The sequence below is a fragment of the Nicotiana tabacum genome, chromosome 3 (genome assembly GCF_000715075.1).
Source record: "Nicotiana tabacum cultivar K326 chromosome 3, ASM71507v2, whole genome shotgun sequence".
Taxonomy (NCBI): domain Eukaryota; kingdom Viridiplantae; phylum Streptophyta; class Magnoliopsida; order Solanales; family Solanaceae; genus Nicotiana; species Nicotiana tabacum.
In genome coordinates, this window is record NC_134082.1 from 42,501,715 (window position 1) to 42,521,556 (window position 19,842).

A 19,842-nucleotide genomic window follows, 5' to 3' on the forward strand; every position below is an offset into this window, starting at 1 on the left:
CCCATATGACCAAATTACCAACCAGTGGTGAGGTTGGTGAAGGAATAATGAGAGGAATGGGATTTGTGGGACCTTATGCATATTACACTTCATAATAGCCAACTACTAGTTGACACGTAAGAAAGTAGGGCCCATTAATAGACAAAAGGACAGCTCTCCAATTGTGTTGAGAGTTTGAGGAATTGAAGGAAGAAGACCCAAAAGAGTTCCAATTTCTAGCTATGTTGTGTGGCCATGAAAGTTGATCCTTTTCTTGGGGAAAAATCACCTCATTTATGTTAATTAAAAATTAGCTACAACTTTAATCATTTTTTCATATGAAATAAAATTTGAACAAATAACCCTTAAAAATTCGGTAAAATTCTAGCATAATATATTAGAGTTCAATTTTTTTATATATGAGATTCAAGCATAATGTGCTGGAAGTTTGTACGCATGAGCTCCGTAATCTAGCATATTATGTTGAAACTTTTCGTATTTCAGTTTGGGTATTGTTGTCCAGATGTTATTTCCGCATAAAATAATAGTAATTGTTAATATATTATTCTCCATGGAAGTGTGAAAATGTATAACATTGAAGGCTAAGCTTACACAAATCAAAGAATAGAATTCTCAACACAATTGGCTATAAGGGTGAATACCATAATTTTTTATGCTCTTGGTGAGACAATTTGGCTATAAGCTATTTTTTCTCTAGTAAATATTCTTGGCTTTCACTCCACAAACAGCCTTTTCTACCCAACCAAGCAAAAATGAATCCATGTAAGTCTCTCAATTTATCATAAATAAAGTTGTTAACTTTTGAAGGAGAAGTCTCTACTTTTAAAAAAAAAAATTGAATAACTGAACGCAATGGCTAGACTTTATGGCCTTAAGAATTTCTTTTTCTTTTTTTTTTTGGGCAAAACTCTATCACATAATTTTTGAGATTTTTACTAACTACATTGCCTTTTTTTCAGTCAATAAAAAGTAGTAGTACAAAATATACAACTGTTACTATAGTCAGTTGTTATCTCAACGCAAGACCAAATACATGGGAATACAATCCCATTTGAACATGATTTCAAGCCAAAAACAACAATACTAGTATATAATTTGTTCCCGTTTGCTGAAGGCCTTGACGAGCAGAGTTATCTAATACTTGTGCCAATAGGAGTAACAAAATTAGCAGTAACATAATTCAGTGAAGTATATGCACGAACCTAATCTGGACTCCACCATTATATTGTTTCAAGAAACCAATTGAGAAAATAAATAACTGCACCTACTCTCACATTATTACAGTAGTTGCAATTGCATGGAATTGAGGGCATTATTTTCTGTTGTGTCTCCCTCTTTGCCCTTGGCAATTGGCACAAGACTATGCCCCTTTCTTTATTTGGTTCCCCATTGATTGCTGAAATTGATTACTCAAGAGAATCACATATTTAAAGATAACTAATTATCTATATATCATAGTTAGGACTTAGGAGCAAAATCATGATGGTGCTTTCTTTTCAATTACTTGTTGTTTATGCTGTATCATTACAATATCACTTAAAGCCTTTTTTCCTTTTTTTTCTTTAATTCTTTAGAGTACACTTCTTTTGCTTTGGTGGAGGAAATGATGGTTCCTTAAATCTTTTGTGGAAACTTTTGCGATGAGCATTTGCTTCAGCCTTGGTGGCTCTTGACATGATAAGAACTAATGAAAGCCCAACATTAGCTCATTCAAAATCCTTCCCTTGGAATTGATTAGAATATTAAGAGCAAACACATAGTAGATCATTTAAAAGAAACAAAATAAGTGCTTAAGAAAAACGAAACCAAAAGATACGAGTTCTAAAGGGAGAATATAATCTCGGGAATCACAATAACACTATTTAGTCCTGAGAACTTTTTCTTTTAATATCTTTAAACTACATTTTAAAAAATATAAAATTTATGCAATGTAAATGGTATTAGATCCTTTTGGTATAAAGAATATTTCAGTAGATAGTTAAGTTGATCGAGAATTTTTATGGAATTTTTATTTATCTATATTTATTTAGGAACTTATTTAACTTACTATTGAAGTGTTAACTTAATTACAAATTCATGGACAATTTACCAATTATATATACAATTATTGATAATTAAGGATCCCTTGATGTTAGGTATTTAATAGGAAAAATGTTATACAAGCATCAGTTCCCCTACACAGGCTGTGTATCCCAAAACCTCACCTACGTAACATATATTCTTGTTTGAAACACTAGCACGAAGTTGAATTCGAAGTTTGGAAGCGATTGAATCTAATTACTAGAGCTTAGCGAAGAAAACAACTGGGGTATTTTGATTTGGCCGCCAAGTATACAAAAAAGGTATTGAGGTATGATTCAGAGCTATAATTGACTGTTTTCTGACGACAGTAGGGATTAGGAGGGAGACAACAGAAAACATGAAAAGAGGAGAGAGAAAGGGAGATGAGAGAAAAACGTTGCGCTAATTACGATGTATATAATTTGTAGAAAATAATCAATCAACTTTGGTAAATAACAAACTTTAGATATTTAGGGTAAATAACTTTATAATTTAGTGCATAGACGAAAGCTTTACTTTCGGGTTCCTATATCGTTAAATACATTTCACTCCCGTTTTCGAATCCCACAAGTAAAAATTTTGGCCGCCCTTGCAGCATCATTAGTTTATAGCTTTACACCTATAAATTGTGGCCACGGCATTTTGGTTATAATGTTAGTCTTATCTCTTTTATATATAATTTAGGAACATTGCTTGATGCTCTATGATTTATACATGTTAATATGAAAAGAATTTTATTTTTCTTAAATTTTTATTTAATATCATGTATTAAACTTTTCACAATAACTAAATAATAATAGACTAAGTGATAAAATAACATTAGAAAATTCTAGCTTCCAAGGCAAAAAACTAACGAGATTCAAATTTGTCGCCATTTCTCCAGACCATTTTTTCAAATACCACATCACAAATGCAAATACGCAAATGCCAGCCAGAACCACTTATAAATTGGATTTGGCAACAGCAATAGTATGCAAATCAAAAGACGAAAAAGACTTGCATGTCCAACAAGCTATAAATGCAGATCGACACCTATATGAAGCATATCATAAAACCTCCCGTACAAGATACAAATTTCTCTGCCAAGTAGACCTTATAATCATGAGGCAAAAGTATATCATCTTCCAACTCGCAAATGAGTTGATGCAGCTTCATTAGTTTCGTGTAGAAACGCACCTCACTTCTTCCCACCGCCGGAGACATTGAACTTGAAGAATATAATATCTCCATCTTGGACCACATAGGTCTTGCCCTCCTGCTTGTACTTCCCCGCAGCCTGTGGAAGAGCAAATTCCTTAGACAAATTTGAAATGTCATGTATAAAGAAATTCCAGCTTTGTGCACAACTCAAGTCACGTGAAGGAACAAAACTGTAACCTTCCAACTGCTGGTTTTGGCTTATCAGACTTGTTCATTGGAGAACTTAACAACACATGAAGCCAATCCTAATTACAGAATTGAACAATAACATGCACAATTACAGCTCCTAGTACGGAGATATTGCCAAAAATTGTAATCTCCTCATTTCATCTGTTGCTTATGAAGAGCATGCTGACATCCAGTTTGCTAGTATAGCATTTTCCAATACCAAAATATCTTTTTATTTATGAAGTCCATCACAAAGTATATTCGCATTTCATTTTTCTTAACATTTAGTATGGGCCGACTTGCAAACACCTCAACTAGCACTTGCTATCTCCCACCAGCACATGTACCGGATAACTCTGTCCACAAAGAAATCACCTTACATTTTTTGTCTTAACTGGGATTTGAACCCTAATCCGTAGTCTCCCATGATTCTCACCCACTTCATTGACCGCTAGGCTAACCCCTTCTCCCCTTTTTTTTTGTGATAAGTAACTTGAGTAATACATATATAGTGTAGCTTAGAGAAGAATTCACATTATGATAAAGATAGGGATGCTAGGAGTGTTATATCCAATTCACCTAACAAGATGAAAAGCTGCCCTGACATAAAAAGGTCACATGTCTGGCTGGATATTATATATACTTGGAAGCACAACCGTATCTGAAGAAAAGAGAAGATATAGAGCCCGTTTGGATGGGGGCTTGTTTTAAGTGATTTTTAAGTCAAAATAGCTTTTAAGCCATAAGTTAGGAATTCTAGCCTTTTGCTTTGGGCTTGTTTTTGTCATTTTAACTTAAAAACAAGTGCTTAAAAGTACTTTTTTACTTTATGCAAACACTACAAAATGGCTTAAAAGCTATTTTGGCTTAAAAACACTTAGAACAAGCCAATCCAAACAGGCTCATAGGTATAACCAGAGCTATTGTTTGTTAAGGAGTTGAGTTTTACTACTGTTTTTCACATTACTTTTATTCTACGGAGAAATTTCATCAGAATTTTGTTTTAGCTTGTTTTTGTTTTGTGAGAACAAGTTGTGCTGAATACAGCACACAAATATGAGAAAATAATAATATAGACATATAGGCCGTGCTACCATTTGTGTGAGAGTTAAGTTTAACTCTTAGTCTTTCACATTATTTTTGTTCTCGTAGAGACCTTTTATTAAAAGTTTTTTTTGATAATGAAAAAAAAACCTTTTATTAAAAGTTTGCTTCAACTTATTTTTTGTTTCCGGAAAAAAAGTTGTGCAGAATTAAAGCACACATTATTTCCAGTATAGAGTCTTATGCAATTCCACTCGTGAAACTGGATGTGTCATTATATTGCCAATGATAACTCAATAAGAATACCTTTACAGCAGCCTCACTACCAAGTTCCTTTAGATCATCAAATTTCATCACCTGAAGACACCAATGCCCAAGTCAGCACTTTCACGGGCTAGTATTAGTATCAAGAGAAAAGACACATCGCAGCTTAATATTAAAGCACTCATAAATGAAAAGGATATAACTTTTTCGAAATGAGAATTACTGGCCCAGCACAATAAAATATTTCAGCTCCAATTAACAAAATTCCCCAGTTTTTTGGGGCAAGTCCGATTCCCAAAAGTCTACATATGCAATTCAATGTTATTAAAGTTTTCAAGAATAGGCATTTTCTGACAAAAGAAAAGCTTTCCTGGAAAAGCAGTTTGGAAATCGCTCAGGAGTTTCTAATTAAAACATTCAATTTATTTATGGGTGTAAAACAACAACCTGCACCATCCAGTCAGGTAAGGAATAAACTGAAATGTTTAGGATCTAACTTTCTGAATCCTGAAAAGGGTAGAGAACAAGGAAAAAGAAGGGACAAAATGACCTCAGCACAGATAAACCCTCTCTCAAAATCTGTATGAATTGTTCCGGCAGCTTGAGGAGCCTTCATTAGCCTGCGGATTTGCCAGCATTTAACCTGCATTAAGAGGAAAAAAACAGTTATGAGGCCTGATAAATGGTGAGCTCAATTTTTTTTTATTTTTTTTATTTTTGTGCATGTAGGAGGTTGGGGGGGACCAAGTTATAGACAAGCAGAAGGGCATTTCCCCTGATTTCTCTTTTTTTAAAATCCCCTTATAACATGATAATAATGTAGAATTGAATCCCTACTACAAAACAAAGTATTATGTAGCTTAGAAGCAGGCCAGTGTATTAAAACCAGTAATCCAGTATAAGCATGAAAAGCATGGGCAGAAAGGACGATTGCCTCCAGCCAATTTATATACAACACACTTTCCATTTTGGAACATCTCAAATTGTTTGGCATCATTTCATTTTTATACAATTTGCACAGCTTACCAGAATTCAAATCACTAAACAGTTCAACCTTTAACTTTGATGTGATGTTTTCCTACCAAACTAACTTTTCAGCCATTACTTTTAATATGCTTCCACTATGACTAATATAATATATATGTCAAATTAACATCTTAAATTCCACATCCAGTTAAATGCCATCATATAAACTACGATTGGGGAGGGGAGGGGGTTAAAATACCTATGCAACATCAAACTCAACGCTAGTTAAGAAGGAAATGGGAGGGAATGAAAAAGAGGAAGAATTTGAAATACCTCATCTGGCCCTGCTGTGAAGAAATAAATGAGATTAATGGCTGCAAATCCAGTCTTTATGATTTTTGGGAGGCAACTGTAGCATGATAAATCAAGGTCAGCTGGATAAAGTGACGAAAATTATGCTTTTCATATATACATAGGCTTAATTTCCTGGCAGAGTATAAGGTAAATGGGAAAGATCTGTTGATGCTTAACAAATAAAATGGTATCATTATCCTAATGTATAACATCGGATTACCAAATTGACCCAGAAAGAAAGCCACTGTAAAAGTAGCTTAAATTGCAGAATCGTGTATCCTCTTCCCTTTCTAGAAAGTAGATATTTAGAGGCTTTAACCCATCAAAGTAGTCCAATGCCGTAATAATCTCTGAATGGCAGCATTCATTAGACATGCTTCCATTCCAAGAAATACAATAAGGTACTACTGATCATTACAACTGCAGATTAGATGTTTCAAGACAACGATGAAATGTTAAGTCCAATCATGACTTCGAGGAAACTCAATCGCATGATACACAAGAAGAAGACGGTGTAATATTCAAGCCAGGGGATATTACTCCCTTCTCTCAATGTGTCACAAATAACATGCAGTCAGTTGATGCTGATGATCTGGAAAGCTGGTCAGTGGATGAACCTGAACCTCTGGACACTTGTTTCCTTGAGGCAGAGGCAGAAGCTTCTCTTTGGGTTCGCAAAAATATATTGAAGACGAGCAAGTCCTATGGGGTGAATTTTCAGGGGTGTGAGGAAGAAGCTCTATCACTTTTTATGAAAATTGACGGGAGAAGGCAAGTGAAAAGGGATTAAAGGGATTATGGAAGTTCAAAACCTAGTCTTCAATATGAACTTCCCAGAGTCAAGCTCAAGGAACAGGGGGAAATCCATCAACAATAGTTATCAATGAAGGTAAAAATTATTTCTTGGAATGTTAGGGGATTGAACCGAAGGGTCAAAAGGTCTGTAGTTAAAATGCTAATAGAGAGATGGAAGGCAGACATATATTGCTTCCAAGAGACCAAATTGGAGAGGATATTCAGTGGTTTGTGAAACAAATTGGGGACAACAGGTGGATCAAATTTGGACGTCTAGAAGCTAGTAGAAGAAGGGGGAGAGGCATCCTAGTTATGTGGGATAGCAGGCTTTGGAGAGGGGAAGTAATCAATATAGGAAGCTACACTATTACCTGTAGTTTTGAGTCTCTGATGCAAAACTTTAAATGGCATCTGACAGGAGTCTATGGGCCACACTGTAGATTGGAGAGAAAGAATGTTTGGTGGGGAGCTGCTGCTTCAAGGGGACTCTGCACAGGGCCTTGGGTCGTTTGCGGAGATTTCAACATCACAAGATTCACGGATGAAAGGAGAAATGGCAACTCCATCACTAGAGCTATGTCTGACTTCACTAGCTTTATTGATGACATGGAACTCATTGACCCTCCATTATTAGGAGGGATTTACACTTGGACCAGGGGAAACAACACTCATATTGCCTCCAGAATTGATAGAATTTTGTTCTCTTCAGAGTGGGATGAAAATTTCAAAAACATCAGGCAGTCAATTCTAATTAAAGTATCATCAGATCACTCTCCCATTGCCCTCGACTCTGGGGATTGGGAGAATGTCAAATCATACTTCAAATTTGAAAATTGGTGGTTGGGTGTTGAAGGTTTCAGAGAAAAGGCGGCAGACTGGTGGTCTTCTTTTGCCACTCAGGACAGACCAGATTACATCCTCGCTAAAAAATTAAAGCTCCTAAAAGGCAAGCTTAGAGAATGGGGCTCATCTCTAGGAGTAAATCTAGAAGCAAGGAAAACAGAATGTTTGAACAGAATTTTTGAGCTTGATGCTGCGCAAGAAAGCAGAGATCTCAGTGATGATGAACTGACCCTAAAAGCAAGCTTGGCCATGGAACTGGAAGAAATTGCAAAAAACGAGATCTCTTGGAGACAAAAATCCAGAGTCCAATGGTTGAAACTAGGGGATAGAAACACAAAATTCTTCCATAAGGTGGCCAATGCAAATAGGAGGTTCAACACCATTGACAAACTTAACATCAATGGTACGCAGGTGGAGGATTTGAATACAATCAAGGCTGAGATTCTATCATTTTACCAGCAGCTCTACAAAGAACCAGAGGAATGGAGGCCAGAGTTTAACTATCCACACGGCTCCAAGATCAACGAACTGAGGTGCAGTGGCTTCAAAGAGAGTTTGATGAGCAGGAAATATTGGAGGGCCTTAGAGCATGTGCAACAGATAAGGCTCCTGGCCCTGATGGGTACACTATGGGATTCCTTCTCTATTGTTGGAATGTGATTAAGGTGGACCTCTTGAACACCTTCCATAATTTTCACACCAATGGGTATTTTGGAAAAAAAACTTTAATGCCACATACTTAGCTTTAATTCCTAAGAAGATAGGGGCAGGTGAGTTGAAGGATTATAGACCCATAAGTCTAATAGGGAGTGTCTACAAAATCATATCCAAGGTTTTAACAGAGAGATTGAAGAAGGTGATTCATAAACGGGTGGATGAGCAACAAATGGCCTTTATTAAAGGCAGACAAATCATGGATGCATCTCTAATAGTAATAGCCAATGAATGTGTGGATTCCAGAATCAAGGAGAAGAGCCCAGGCATCTTGTGCAAATTGGACATTGAAAAGGCCTTCGATCACATTAACTGAAGTTTCCTTTTAAAGCTCCTCAGATATTTGGGTTTTGGCGACAAATGGATTAGGTGGATTCAGTTCTGTATCTCAAATGTCAGATTTTCCATCCTTATCAATGGTTCCCCATAAGGCTTTTTTCCATCTCAGAGAGGCCTAAGGCAGGGAGATCCTCTCTCCCCTTTCCTTTTTATTATTGCTATGGAAGGGTTGAATTGCATGATCAAGAAAGCGAACATGGAGGGGTGGATTAGGGGCTTCAGGGTTCCCAACAATGCAAGTAGTGTCATGGAAATCACTCATCTTCTTTATGCTGATGACTCACTTATTTTTTGTGATGCCAAGGAGGAGCAGGTTACTCACCTGAGATTAATTTTGACTGTTTACGAGGCCATCTCAGGTTTACATGTGAACTGGAGTAAATCCTTGATTTTCACTGTTAATGAGGTCACAGATCTTCAAAGACTAGCTGGCTCCCTAGGATGTGAAGTGGGATCTCTTCCTACCACCTATTTGGGGCTACCACTAGGTGCAAAGAGCAAGTCCAAGCAGATATGGAATGGGGTTCTAGAAAGGTGTGAAAAGAAGTTATCCACGTGGAAGAACAGTTACTTATCCTTGGGAGGGAGAGTCACACTAGTCAACAGTGTACTAGACTCCCTCCCCACCTACATGATGTCAATTTTTCCACTACCTGTTAGTGTTGAGAAAAAGATTGATGCTTTGAGGAGGGACTTTATTTGGCATGGGAATAAAGAAAAAAGAGGCTACCATTTAGTTAAATGGAAAACTCTCACGACTAGCAAAAAGGATGGTGGATTGGGAATCAGAAATTTGAGGCAGCATAACAAGAGCCTACTTATGAAATGGTTATGGAGATTCCCCTTGGAGGAACACGCCCTATGGAGGAAAGTGATATGTGGAAAATATGGGACTGAAGGCCAGTGGAGCACAGGTACAGTGACTATCCCTCACGGTGTGAGTGTATGGAGATCTATCAGATTTCTCTGGCAAAATCCAATCAGCAATTCTAGCATAAAGGTGGGTAATGGTGCAAAAACTATTTTCTGTAAGGATGAGTGGATAGGGAATACTCCACTAAAAGACAGTTTCCCAGATCTATACTCTTTAGCGCAGCAAACAGATGCTTCTATTGGGAGGTGACCAGAGTAATTGAGCTTCTGAAATTTCTGGAAAACTTCAAAGGACCAACTGAGCAAGTGGACAAACTGTTATGAAAAAACAATAGCAAAGGAGTTTTCACTGTGAAATCTGCATATGAGGTTTTAAACAGAAGTTCGCAGCAACAAGAGGCTTGGATATGGAAGCACATCTAGAGGTTGAAGGTCCCTTTTAAAGTTAATGTGTTTTGCTGGCTGGTGGTCAAACAGGCTGTTCTGACACATGAGAGCTTAATGAAGAGAGGAATGCCTCTGTGCTCCAAATGTTTTCTGTGTGGAAGGGCCATCGAAACAAACATCTATTTCTCCATTGTCAGGTGACCAATAGTTTGTGGCAACTTTTCATAAGTATGAAAAGCTTAAGCTGGGTGATGCCTAGAGAGACTACGGACATACTGTCTAGCTGGGACTACTTAGCTGCAGGAACCAGCCAGAAGAAGTGGTGGAGTCTTATTCCAGCATGCATTTGGTGGACTATCTGGCTGGAAAGGAACTCTAGATGTTTTGAAGACTCGGCAAATCCTGAACAGAAGATTAAAATGAACTGTATATCATTGTTTCACTTTTGGTGTAAAGAAGCTTTAGTACAAGATGTAGATTCCCTAGTTGATCTCATCGAATCCTTGTAAATGACACAAGACTTGTATTTCTCTGCTTGTTTTTGTTCATCTTTCTCTTTTTTGGAAGTCTTGTAACTAGGGACCTTTTCTTTCAGCACTATCTTGGCGCTGAGAATTATATATCAATGAAATCTGTTACTATTTCAAAAAAAAAAATCACGTTCGTCAATTATATTGATTAATTGTAACCAAGCACAAGCAGCCGGCTTTTACATGCTACATCTAGTTCCCTGATGAAACACAGCTTAAGATAGATCATGTTGGACTGCACAGCACATAGGGATAAGAGGTGGGGTATACTGCCCACTTTGACTATTGAATGTTTATCCTATGGTAGTGTTAATTAAGACAAAATTCAAAAACTTCAAAGCTTAAGGTGCCCAAGAAAAGTCAAATATATGAAATGATCAAATGTGGCCTTTGTGACAAGTGGCATGCATTGCAAGTTAACCAATCTGAGTTAGCAAGGGCTATTGTTAGTTTAACTGTTTAAATTATCTAAAAACACAATAAGGATCGATCAGCCATGGATCTAAAATATAAGGCAGCTATAAGCCTCCAAGAAAAAGTAACAAAATACTTTTGATAAGTAAATATATATCACTCAGACTTCCAAAAGGCACCAAGCCAACTCTGCATAAGCTATACAATGATACAACGACCTGCCACAAACGCCGAAATTGCTCATAAGCTACAAGGACCATGAGGCGCCCAAGAGACGTATTTGGCTAGAGGCATGGCCAGCGTGATGGTATTCAGCTAGTGTTATCAAAAGTGAAAAGCGCAAAAAAGCTCTAAGGTCTTAGGGTTTTAAGCGCAATGCGCAAATAAAACGTGGGATTTAATGAAGAAACGCGCAAATGGAGAAAAACAACAAATATATACGTGTAATCCAAGACTAATATCTATAAGCATGAATACCGAATATATGGATAAAGAAATTGAAAAATATTTACGATAAAGTGAAATATCAATTGTTTAGTATCGCCTCTTCAGGATTACGCTCATTGGCAAGGAAAAGTATGAATTAAAGCCTTGATGATAACACTGAAGCGCCCACTAAGGGAGGCAAAGCGCTCAACATGCTTTGAGCCTCGCCTCAGGCTTAAGCGCACGTTAAGCTCGCCTTTGATAACACTATTAATTCAGCTAAGTGGATGATGCCATGAAGGTGCACACACAAAGCAATTTAGCCACCAAAAAGAAGGAAGAATAGCACAGGGCGTGACAGATAAGGGTGGCACGGAACATATCCAAGGCCAAGTGCACCAGTACGGCAATGCACGCCCAGTGGCGTTGCATATGAGCACGAGGGTCTTGGCATATTGTGCATGTGAAAATATGGCCAAATAGATGCCAACGGAGCTTCGGAAGTTGAGCACACAAGGGCATGTTACGTCATCGACACGAGGGGCACAAGAGGAATAAGGTCTCATGGAAGGCTCTAGAGGAGGCCTCAAGGCACCCCAAATGGATCCAGGAGGGGCTGGTGACCCCACCATGCCCACCACTGAGGCCCCAAGTTTGAATTGGAACAACATGAACAATGCTGGTTAAGGTCTTCACCCACTTCTAGAACATGGGTACAATAGGGAGAGAGGAAAGAATTGTGAGAGAAGACAGCTACTATGGTTGTCCTAGGTGACAACTTTGACTTGCTTTTTACTATAATAGCAACAAATTTGCATATTACACTTTTTTTATAAGAACAAATTTGCACATTACACACAACAAAAATTATTTGCATAAACTCTCACTTTTCCTTTTCTAGTTAAATACGTAAAAATGAATTTAATTAATCTCTTTTTTAAAGTATAAATAAAAATGTTATTGATCATAGAGAAGCACTAAGCAAGTGCATTCATGAATACAAATTAATCCAGAAAAATTACAAATGAGATCTCATAAAGTTCCTGAAAAGAATTAAGGGACTCAAAGAAGTTATTTATATTGTATAAATTTTTCATTTTAGTCCAAAAGGCTAATATACACATTTACATGTACGTATGTTCACTGGGGTCATTTACCTTATCACAAAAGCAAGTGTGTGCACGGGAGGTTACTTGCATCCAAAACAATCGCTACCTTTTTTTCCAAACTGCCCAGAGAGAGCATGCCGAGATACTGTTCAAACTACCTCTTTATGCATGTGAAATGCGATTCTTAAAATGGTAGTAGCCAAATTAAGGAAAAAGCTGAAACCTGAAAGGCACTGGGTTCAGCCATGAGGCGTGCACCTTACTCTGACCTAAGCCCTTAAGAATGCAGGTCATGTAAAAGATTGAAATATCATGTAATGAGGAAGGAGAGAGTGAAAACGAATAAGAAATAACCAATAAGGACAGGTCCCCCCCCCCCCCAATAGCAATTGCTAAATCTTTTAAAACTCCAAAAATTCTTTTAGAGCAATGCATAGAATAAAAGTATCTAATTATTAGAGACCTTATCTCTACAACCTAACCTTTGTAACTTGTTCTCTTCACAGTATTTTGAAGCTTCATCTGGTGGCATATCAGCAAGGTTTCTCTCCACAGCAGCACTGAAAGGAATAATTATTTCACCGCCATGCTCCTGCACCCTGGAAATTTGTGAAAGCATAGTTTTTTTTATGTTAACAAAGTCTCGACAATATTTAGAATAATAAACAAGGTATATCTAGGTGAAAGATTAAAAAAAAAAAAGTCATAACATAGCACCATAAAAAATACAGGAAAACCATTTAAGTGACATGATGGGCATCTCCAGGAAAAAAACTCATTTGAGGTGTGGTGTAGTTCTGAATTAAACACTGAAATATATTCATGATCACAATATGCCACAAACAGTGAATGTTGAAACATATGACTGAAATAATCCACATAATAAGGAAACAGATCCATGCAAACATGAAAATTTAAAACAATAGGGTAATCACATAACCAGAGTAGAAGTTCACCGGGACCTCATCAAGATCATCAATTAAAATGGATGCATGTGGACCAAAATGCAGGTTCAAACGTCTCATTTACTTGATTTAGTTTCAAAACAAAGTGAATTCATGAAATGAAGGCAAAGAAATTTAATATTTTAAGTTTTAACACTAAGAGTGACAAGATAAGGGACCAGAAACAAGAAGCTCCACAGGCGCTTAATTTATGATGCGTTAAAGCCATAACTGAGAAGAGGGATTTCTTTAATATCCTGCAACTTCAAAGTAACAATTTAAAGACTAGCAGAATAGCCGAAGTGCGACATAATATAGTTTCTTTATGAGTGAGCACATTCTCCCATGCATCTGATCTTTGTTATCCCCACATATCATTGCTTTGCAGATGACATTCTAGGGAACAAGAGCACAGAAAGAACGATGATGTAACCCAAGTTCTTTTTATGATTAATGATGTACCCAACCTTATATAAGCACAAGAGTGCTACATATTGCAGTATACTGCTTTTTCTAGAATTCAAAATAATCTCTGTCATAAACAAATATTGATTTCTCTTCTGAACAGAAAATTGACACAAATCCCTCCAAGTTTTGCTTTTCTTTTCCAGTGTAAGGAGCAATATAATCGTGATAACTGCTAAGAAAGATGGACCATACCAAGCATGAATCTTGGGCAGAAACTTGTTCTTTTTCCTTGCATAGTCTTTCTCATTCATGTTAACCTGCCAATGATCCGTTACATAATCAGTAGGCACAGTTCATTATTCTTTTTATCCTAATCAAGTTGCTGCTTTGTTGGCAATATAAGAAACATTAAAGCATTGCGAAAAACTATGCAAACGATGTGAAGAGATACAGTAAATAAACCTAGTACAGAATAAAATAGCGACAAAAACATAGACAGGAAATCTGGCTCTTCTTCTGTCATAAAAGGAGGTTTATTCAAGATAATTATACATTGCATAAGAAAGGTTCTCTTAACGTCAATAATTTATCTGATTTGTTCCACAAGTAGAGGTGGGCCTTCGCTTTCAATATGGCTTCTAATTTTTAGGCGGCCTTCTAAATTATACAAAGAAACATTTCTTACCTGTATTCAAAAAACTTTTATTTTATTGGTTAAGCAAAAATGGATCTTTTGGGATAGCAGTAACAACTTTGAATAGTTAACTGTAACTAAACCCAGAAAGGAACAAATCTGCCCTTTCTAATACCAGTGTATGCAGTGTAATAATTTTGGATAAATATTCAAAACCACAGTTTTATGACTAACCGTTGTTTTCTTTCATTGTTGATCACCTTACTATCTTGTTGTCTTTACTCTACTTTGTTATGGCTTTTGGTACTGCCCCTTGTCTATATTTTCATTAATGTGGTGCTTATGCTTTCCTGAGCCGAGGGTCTATTGGAAACAGCCTCTCTATCCTCACAAGGTAGGGGTAAGGTCTGCGTACACACTACCCTCCCCATACTAGGTATGTTGTTACTGGGTGGGATAATACTGGGTATGTTGTTGTTGTATTCAAAAACCACATTGCTGTTTCCAGAACATAAGTTCTGCAGGATCTGGACCATAGACAAAATAGGGAGGGTTAGGAACATTAAACTCACCAAGTAAACAACCGGTTTTGCAGTAAGCAACTGGAAAGTATTCAAAAATTCAACATCTGCAGCTTTCCAGTCCCCCAGACGGATATCTTTACCTTCCTTGAGTGATGCCATAACCTGTGAAAACAAGCAGCATCATAGTTCCATATTTAGATCTTTCTAATCATTCAATTCTCTGTAAAATAAACTAGAAAAAGTGTTCATGTTTTTGCAGTCATTACCTGGAGAACTACGGCGAAGTAAGACAGGTGAGGATGAAAAAAACAAAACAAAAAAACAAGAGAAAGTTCTTTTTCTTTTCAAATCAATTTAGACTCAACTACAAGCAGCTGAAAAGTAGTGGAAGACAAGTCCAACACCAACCTCTCTGAAACAATTATGATTTCTGCCAGACATTTCACCAGAAATGAGCATGCACTAATTAAGAAAAGTCATCCAATCAACTAATCTTATCTGAGATGGATAATCAATCATCTTTACCGATATCAGTCCCCATTCTCATGCAAAGGATGTTACGAGGAGGGAACCCATTTGTAAGACAGATATTTCTATTATTTGGAGGATAAAAATATCTAACGGTACTAAAACATCTAGTTAGTTTAAAATTCGAGAATGTCAACCGATTACACAAAAACAGATATACTTCATATTGCCACCTCCTAACATCTCGGCAACCAAGAGATCAAGAAAGTCTAAACAGATATAGAAATGGGAATAAACATTTAGGCAAGTGAAAAAAGCCAAAGGATGAAGAGCAATAGACACAAACCCTTAGAGACAATTCATGCTCTATTTTCAATTGTTTGTCATTGCTCCTCTTCATGCTCTTTTCAAGATCTTCTATCCTCCTCTCCATGAACTCAATGTCCTGGTTCACACAAAAGGATGACATATTTCATGAGATCAACCCAGTGAACATGGCACTTTTAGGCAACAAGGCACATTCAGTTGAAGATGCCAGCATTTACAATTTACACTAGTTTTAAATTCCTTCTAAAGAGCCAGACTGACAGGAAATCCAGCATATTAGTTCCAAAAATAAACTTCCAGCAGAAAGACCTGAAGCCTCAGTAATGGATAAAACAACATCATTCCATGCAGGAATCTCAATCATGTAATTTCATAGAGAATTGAATGCTCCTTGTACATTCATACATACAGAAAGCACCACCGTTTGCATTAAAAATGCTTTTTTTAATTATTTGCAAGTGTTAAAGTAAAAACCTATTTTTACCTGATAGAAGACTACTAACCATCTTCATGTGTCAAGAAACAATAGAGAATTTGTTCAAGTGGCTTTTTTTAATTGAAAGAGCACTCTTTCATCAAAGTGCTTTCCTTCCACAACCCCAATATGAGACAGTTTTCTTGCTGCATGTTGCATGCAACCCATCTTGAAGTATCCACAGGTATTCTTTCCTTTCCTTTCCTTTTTTTTTTTTGATAAATATGTAAACTCCTAGGTATTCATGATTGGGAACATAGTAGAGTTTTATCAACCGAAAGATATGATTAAAGAAACTTCCAATAACAAAATATATTTGTCAATGAAGTATTAAAGTGCAATCTACAATCCCCCAAACAACCACGGCGTTACAAAATGCTAACTTACTGGCTTCGAGTAATTGAATACTTGCCACAACAAATTCATCCAACATACCTTAAGCCTTAGTTCCTCACTTATAATCTCTAAATCTCTTACAGGATCAACAGTGTCATCGACATGGATAATGTCTGGATCTTCAAATGCACCTGATAAACAGCATAAATGTTTACGATGATATTCAACAGTTAGATTACATGAGATACAACTAGACATAATAACTTAGATAATACCGACCACATTTGTCAAAGTAAAACAAAGAACTCAAGAAAAATAACTCGATAGATGGAAGGACAAAATGTAGAATAATTATATTACGTAGAACATGGAAAATGCCATCAACTGCACGGATGTGGGATAAGAAACTGTTTCCTAATCCTTGTCCTGCATGAGCACCTCGAACAAGTCCAGCTATGTCATGAATTTCCAAAAAGGCAGCCACCTAGATAGTGTCCAAATATTCAGTAAAAATGAACTATAAGAGACACTGTTTTAAAGACAAATTACGAATCAAAGAAAATCGAAGTTCTCCAAAAGGCAAATCAAAACTTTATTCATATGGAGTAATTTAATAAACAACTGAGTAACAAATAGATCGTCACAACATAAAGGGAAAGGAAAAAAAAGTGGCACAGCAACTCTTTTTTGGCCAGTAGTAGTGGTTGAATATGGATCACAAACCTCACTCTTGGGCTTGTAGAGTTGGCAGAGCCATTCAAAACGCTCGTCAGGAACGTGCACTCGAGCTTCATTAGGCTCGATGGTACAAAAAGGAAAGTTTTCTGCTGGAATGGATAACTTTGTTAGTGTGTTGAAGAGAGTAGACTTCCCCACATTTGGTAATCCTACCTGAAAGTCCATACACAAGCTCAACGTCAAACTTATACAGATTTAAATAAACGTAAAATCCACATAAAGCTCAACCAGCTATCACATGAAAACTGAACCAATCTTTAGTCTCATTTCCTCATCAAAAGTCGTACATCTGCCTAAAGTCTCTGTATATAAGTATATAACTTAAACTCTTCCAACTATGGGTTTAGAAATGTAATTGCATATATATATAGAGAGAGAGAGAGAACTTAAACTCTTCCAACTATGGGTTTAGGAATGTAATTGCAGCAATTAAAAAAAATAACTTTATATGTGGAGAGGTTACTGGTAAGGTCAGTGGATCAAATTCACTAACTAAGCGAAAGAATAGATACGAATTCGTACTCTATTTTCTAGAAATTATAGTAATATCAGCTGAAAAGGAGAAATAAATGGAGATCACACATATGTGTAAGTGGAAACGAGAAAAATGAAGAGAAGCTTACAATTCCAATTTTCAAGTGAGATGAGAAACGGCCGAGAATGGGCCGTTCTACAGGAGCTTCTTTACCTTTAGTTGCTTTTGGTGGCATGCTGATAAATGGGAAATGGAGTTAGCACTGAGGAGAAGGCCTAGGGTTTTGGATTATGAGTTCACGGTACAGTGTCTCAGCAGAGGAGCAAAAAAAAAGCTTTATACGGAATGGTTGCTGAACCGGAGAGTTGCTTCGTGGCAACGTAGACGAATAAGAATTAACGGGCTCATAGCTTAATTTTTGATTGGGCTTGATTTTAACTAGGTTATCTATTCCAATGACCCAAGTCCACTGTAATGAACCACTACATTCTTCGGCCCATTTGCATTTATACCCGCTTTTTGGGTCACATTTAAATTTGTGTTCGTTTTACAAAAAAAATTGCAAGCGTATCTATTTTTTCGCGTAACTTCAGCATACGGGCCTGAAGTAGCAAAGGCAATCATGCAAACTTCAGCATTCTAGTAGACGGGCCTGAAGTAGCAAAAATTGCTGAACCAAGTGTGCTTACGTTTTTGTTTGTAATTGCTGAACTTAAGCAAAGTAGCTGAAGTTTTGTTCTCTATTTGCTGAAGTTTTTATTTGTAATTGCTGAACTTAAGCATTCTAGTAGCTGAAATTTTGTTCTCTATTTGCTGAACTTCGACATGTTTTAGCTGACGTTTTGTTATATATTTGCTGAACTTCAGCATGTTTTATGCTATCATGTAATTAATTTTTTGTACAAATAATAAGTTTATCATAAGTAGAATTAGTAACTTAAAAAACTAGATAAATGATTTAGCACAACAAGTTAAAATGCATTGATAATGTACAAAGCTAAATCTAGAAAAATATAATGGAATGTGAATTAAAGAAAATGGACTTACATTTTACATACAGGTACATACTTACTTTAGAAAGTTATTTATAATTTATTTTTAAATAATCTGATAAACATACTTATGGCAATCAGCCCCATGAACTAAAGTTTCATAGCAGCGCCAACAACAGTAGAAGAAAGAAGAAGAAGAAGAAGAAGAAGAAGAAGAAGAAGAAGAAGAAGAAGAAGAAGAAGAAGAAGAAGAAGAAGAAGAAGAAATGAAGGAGGAGAAGGAGGAGGAGAAAGGGAGCTGAAGTTGTTTAAAAAGTTGGTACAAGTTTAAAAAAAAAAAAAAATTGGTATAGGTTAAATAGGGACGACCAAATAGGGTGTCCCCTGCAATTTTTACACATTCTTGGGGTATTATAACTTTTAGCCCGCGATAAAACTATTTATATTTGGTAGCCAAAAAAGCATATAAAATTTATATAATTTTGTATATAACATACAAAATTATATGTGTGTGAGAAATCAATATTTTTTAAGAGCAATTTATGCAAAATACCTATTGAGCTTAAAATAATTACTCTTCTCTTGGGAAAATAAGGTTGATGTCTTAACTGGCTTGATATTGCTTGGTTTGACTTGACTTGAATTGGCTTGGCTTGATTTGCTTGGCTTGATTTACTATTTGTTCATTTGGTTGGCTTTGGCGGCATTAAAAACAAAAGGTAAGTGAAAAATTTTATGGGCCCGCGTGTAAAATAGTTTGTGGTGGGTGGGTATTTGCTAGAGATTCACTTTTTTAAGGCAAACAAAAAATTTGGATAAAATACTTTTATCGCCAATGTGGTGGCCGATGCCTTGAGTAGAAAGGCTAAGAGCATGGGGAGTCTTGCTTATATCTCAGTTGGAGAGAGACCGTTAGCATTTGATGTTCAGGTTTTAGCCAATCGGTTTGTGAGGTTGGACATTTTGGATCCTAGCCGGGTTCTTGCGTGCGTGGTTTCTCGTTCTTCTTTGTTTGAGCGCATCAAAGCGCGTCA

At 36.6% G+C, this 19,842-nt stretch overlaps 1 protein-coding gene across 1 annotated transcript; it reads right to left on the bottom strand.

Moving 5' to 3' along the window:
* Positions 1-2,911: 2,911 nt before the first annotated feature.
* On the bottom strand, positions 2,912-18,147 carry LOC107787974 (obg-like ATPase 1). The gene is made up of 12 exons (XM_016609604.2): positions 17,965-18,147; positions 17,327-17,494; positions 16,964-17,087; positions 16,703-16,794; positions 15,812-15,910; positions 15,046-15,159; positions 14,092-14,156; positions 12,970-13,086; positions 6,037-6,112; positions 5,288-5,380; positions 4,780-4,830; positions 2,912-3,337 (listed from the first exon to the last, which is right to left on the bottom strand). The coding sequence occupies exons 1-12, from the start codon at positions 18,049-18,051 to the stop codon at positions 3,239-3,241; spliced, it is 1,185 nt and encodes a 394-aa protein (XP_016465090.1). The 5' UTR covers positions 18,052-18,147; the 3' UTR covers positions 2,912-3,238.
* Between the last annotated feature and the right edge of the window lie 1,695 nt (positions 18,148-19,842).

What these genes read in the sequence shown, in the direction of transcription:
- LOC107787974 (XM_016609604.2), bottom strand. Translation starts at nt 18,051, where the DNA reads ATGCCACCAAAAGCAACTAAAGGTAAAGAAGCTCCTGTAGAACGGCCC. An exon ending in CTGCCCAAGATTCATGCTTG is followed by an intron (nt 13,087 to 14,091) that starts GTATGGTCCATC and finishes ACAAATTTCCAG; the next exon opens with GGTGCAGGAGCATGGCGGTG. An exon ending in GAGGGTTTATCTGTGCTGAG is followed by an intron (nt 4,831 to 5,287) that starts GTCATTTTGTCC and finishes TGGTGTCTTCAG; the next exon opens with GTGATGAAATTTGATGATCT.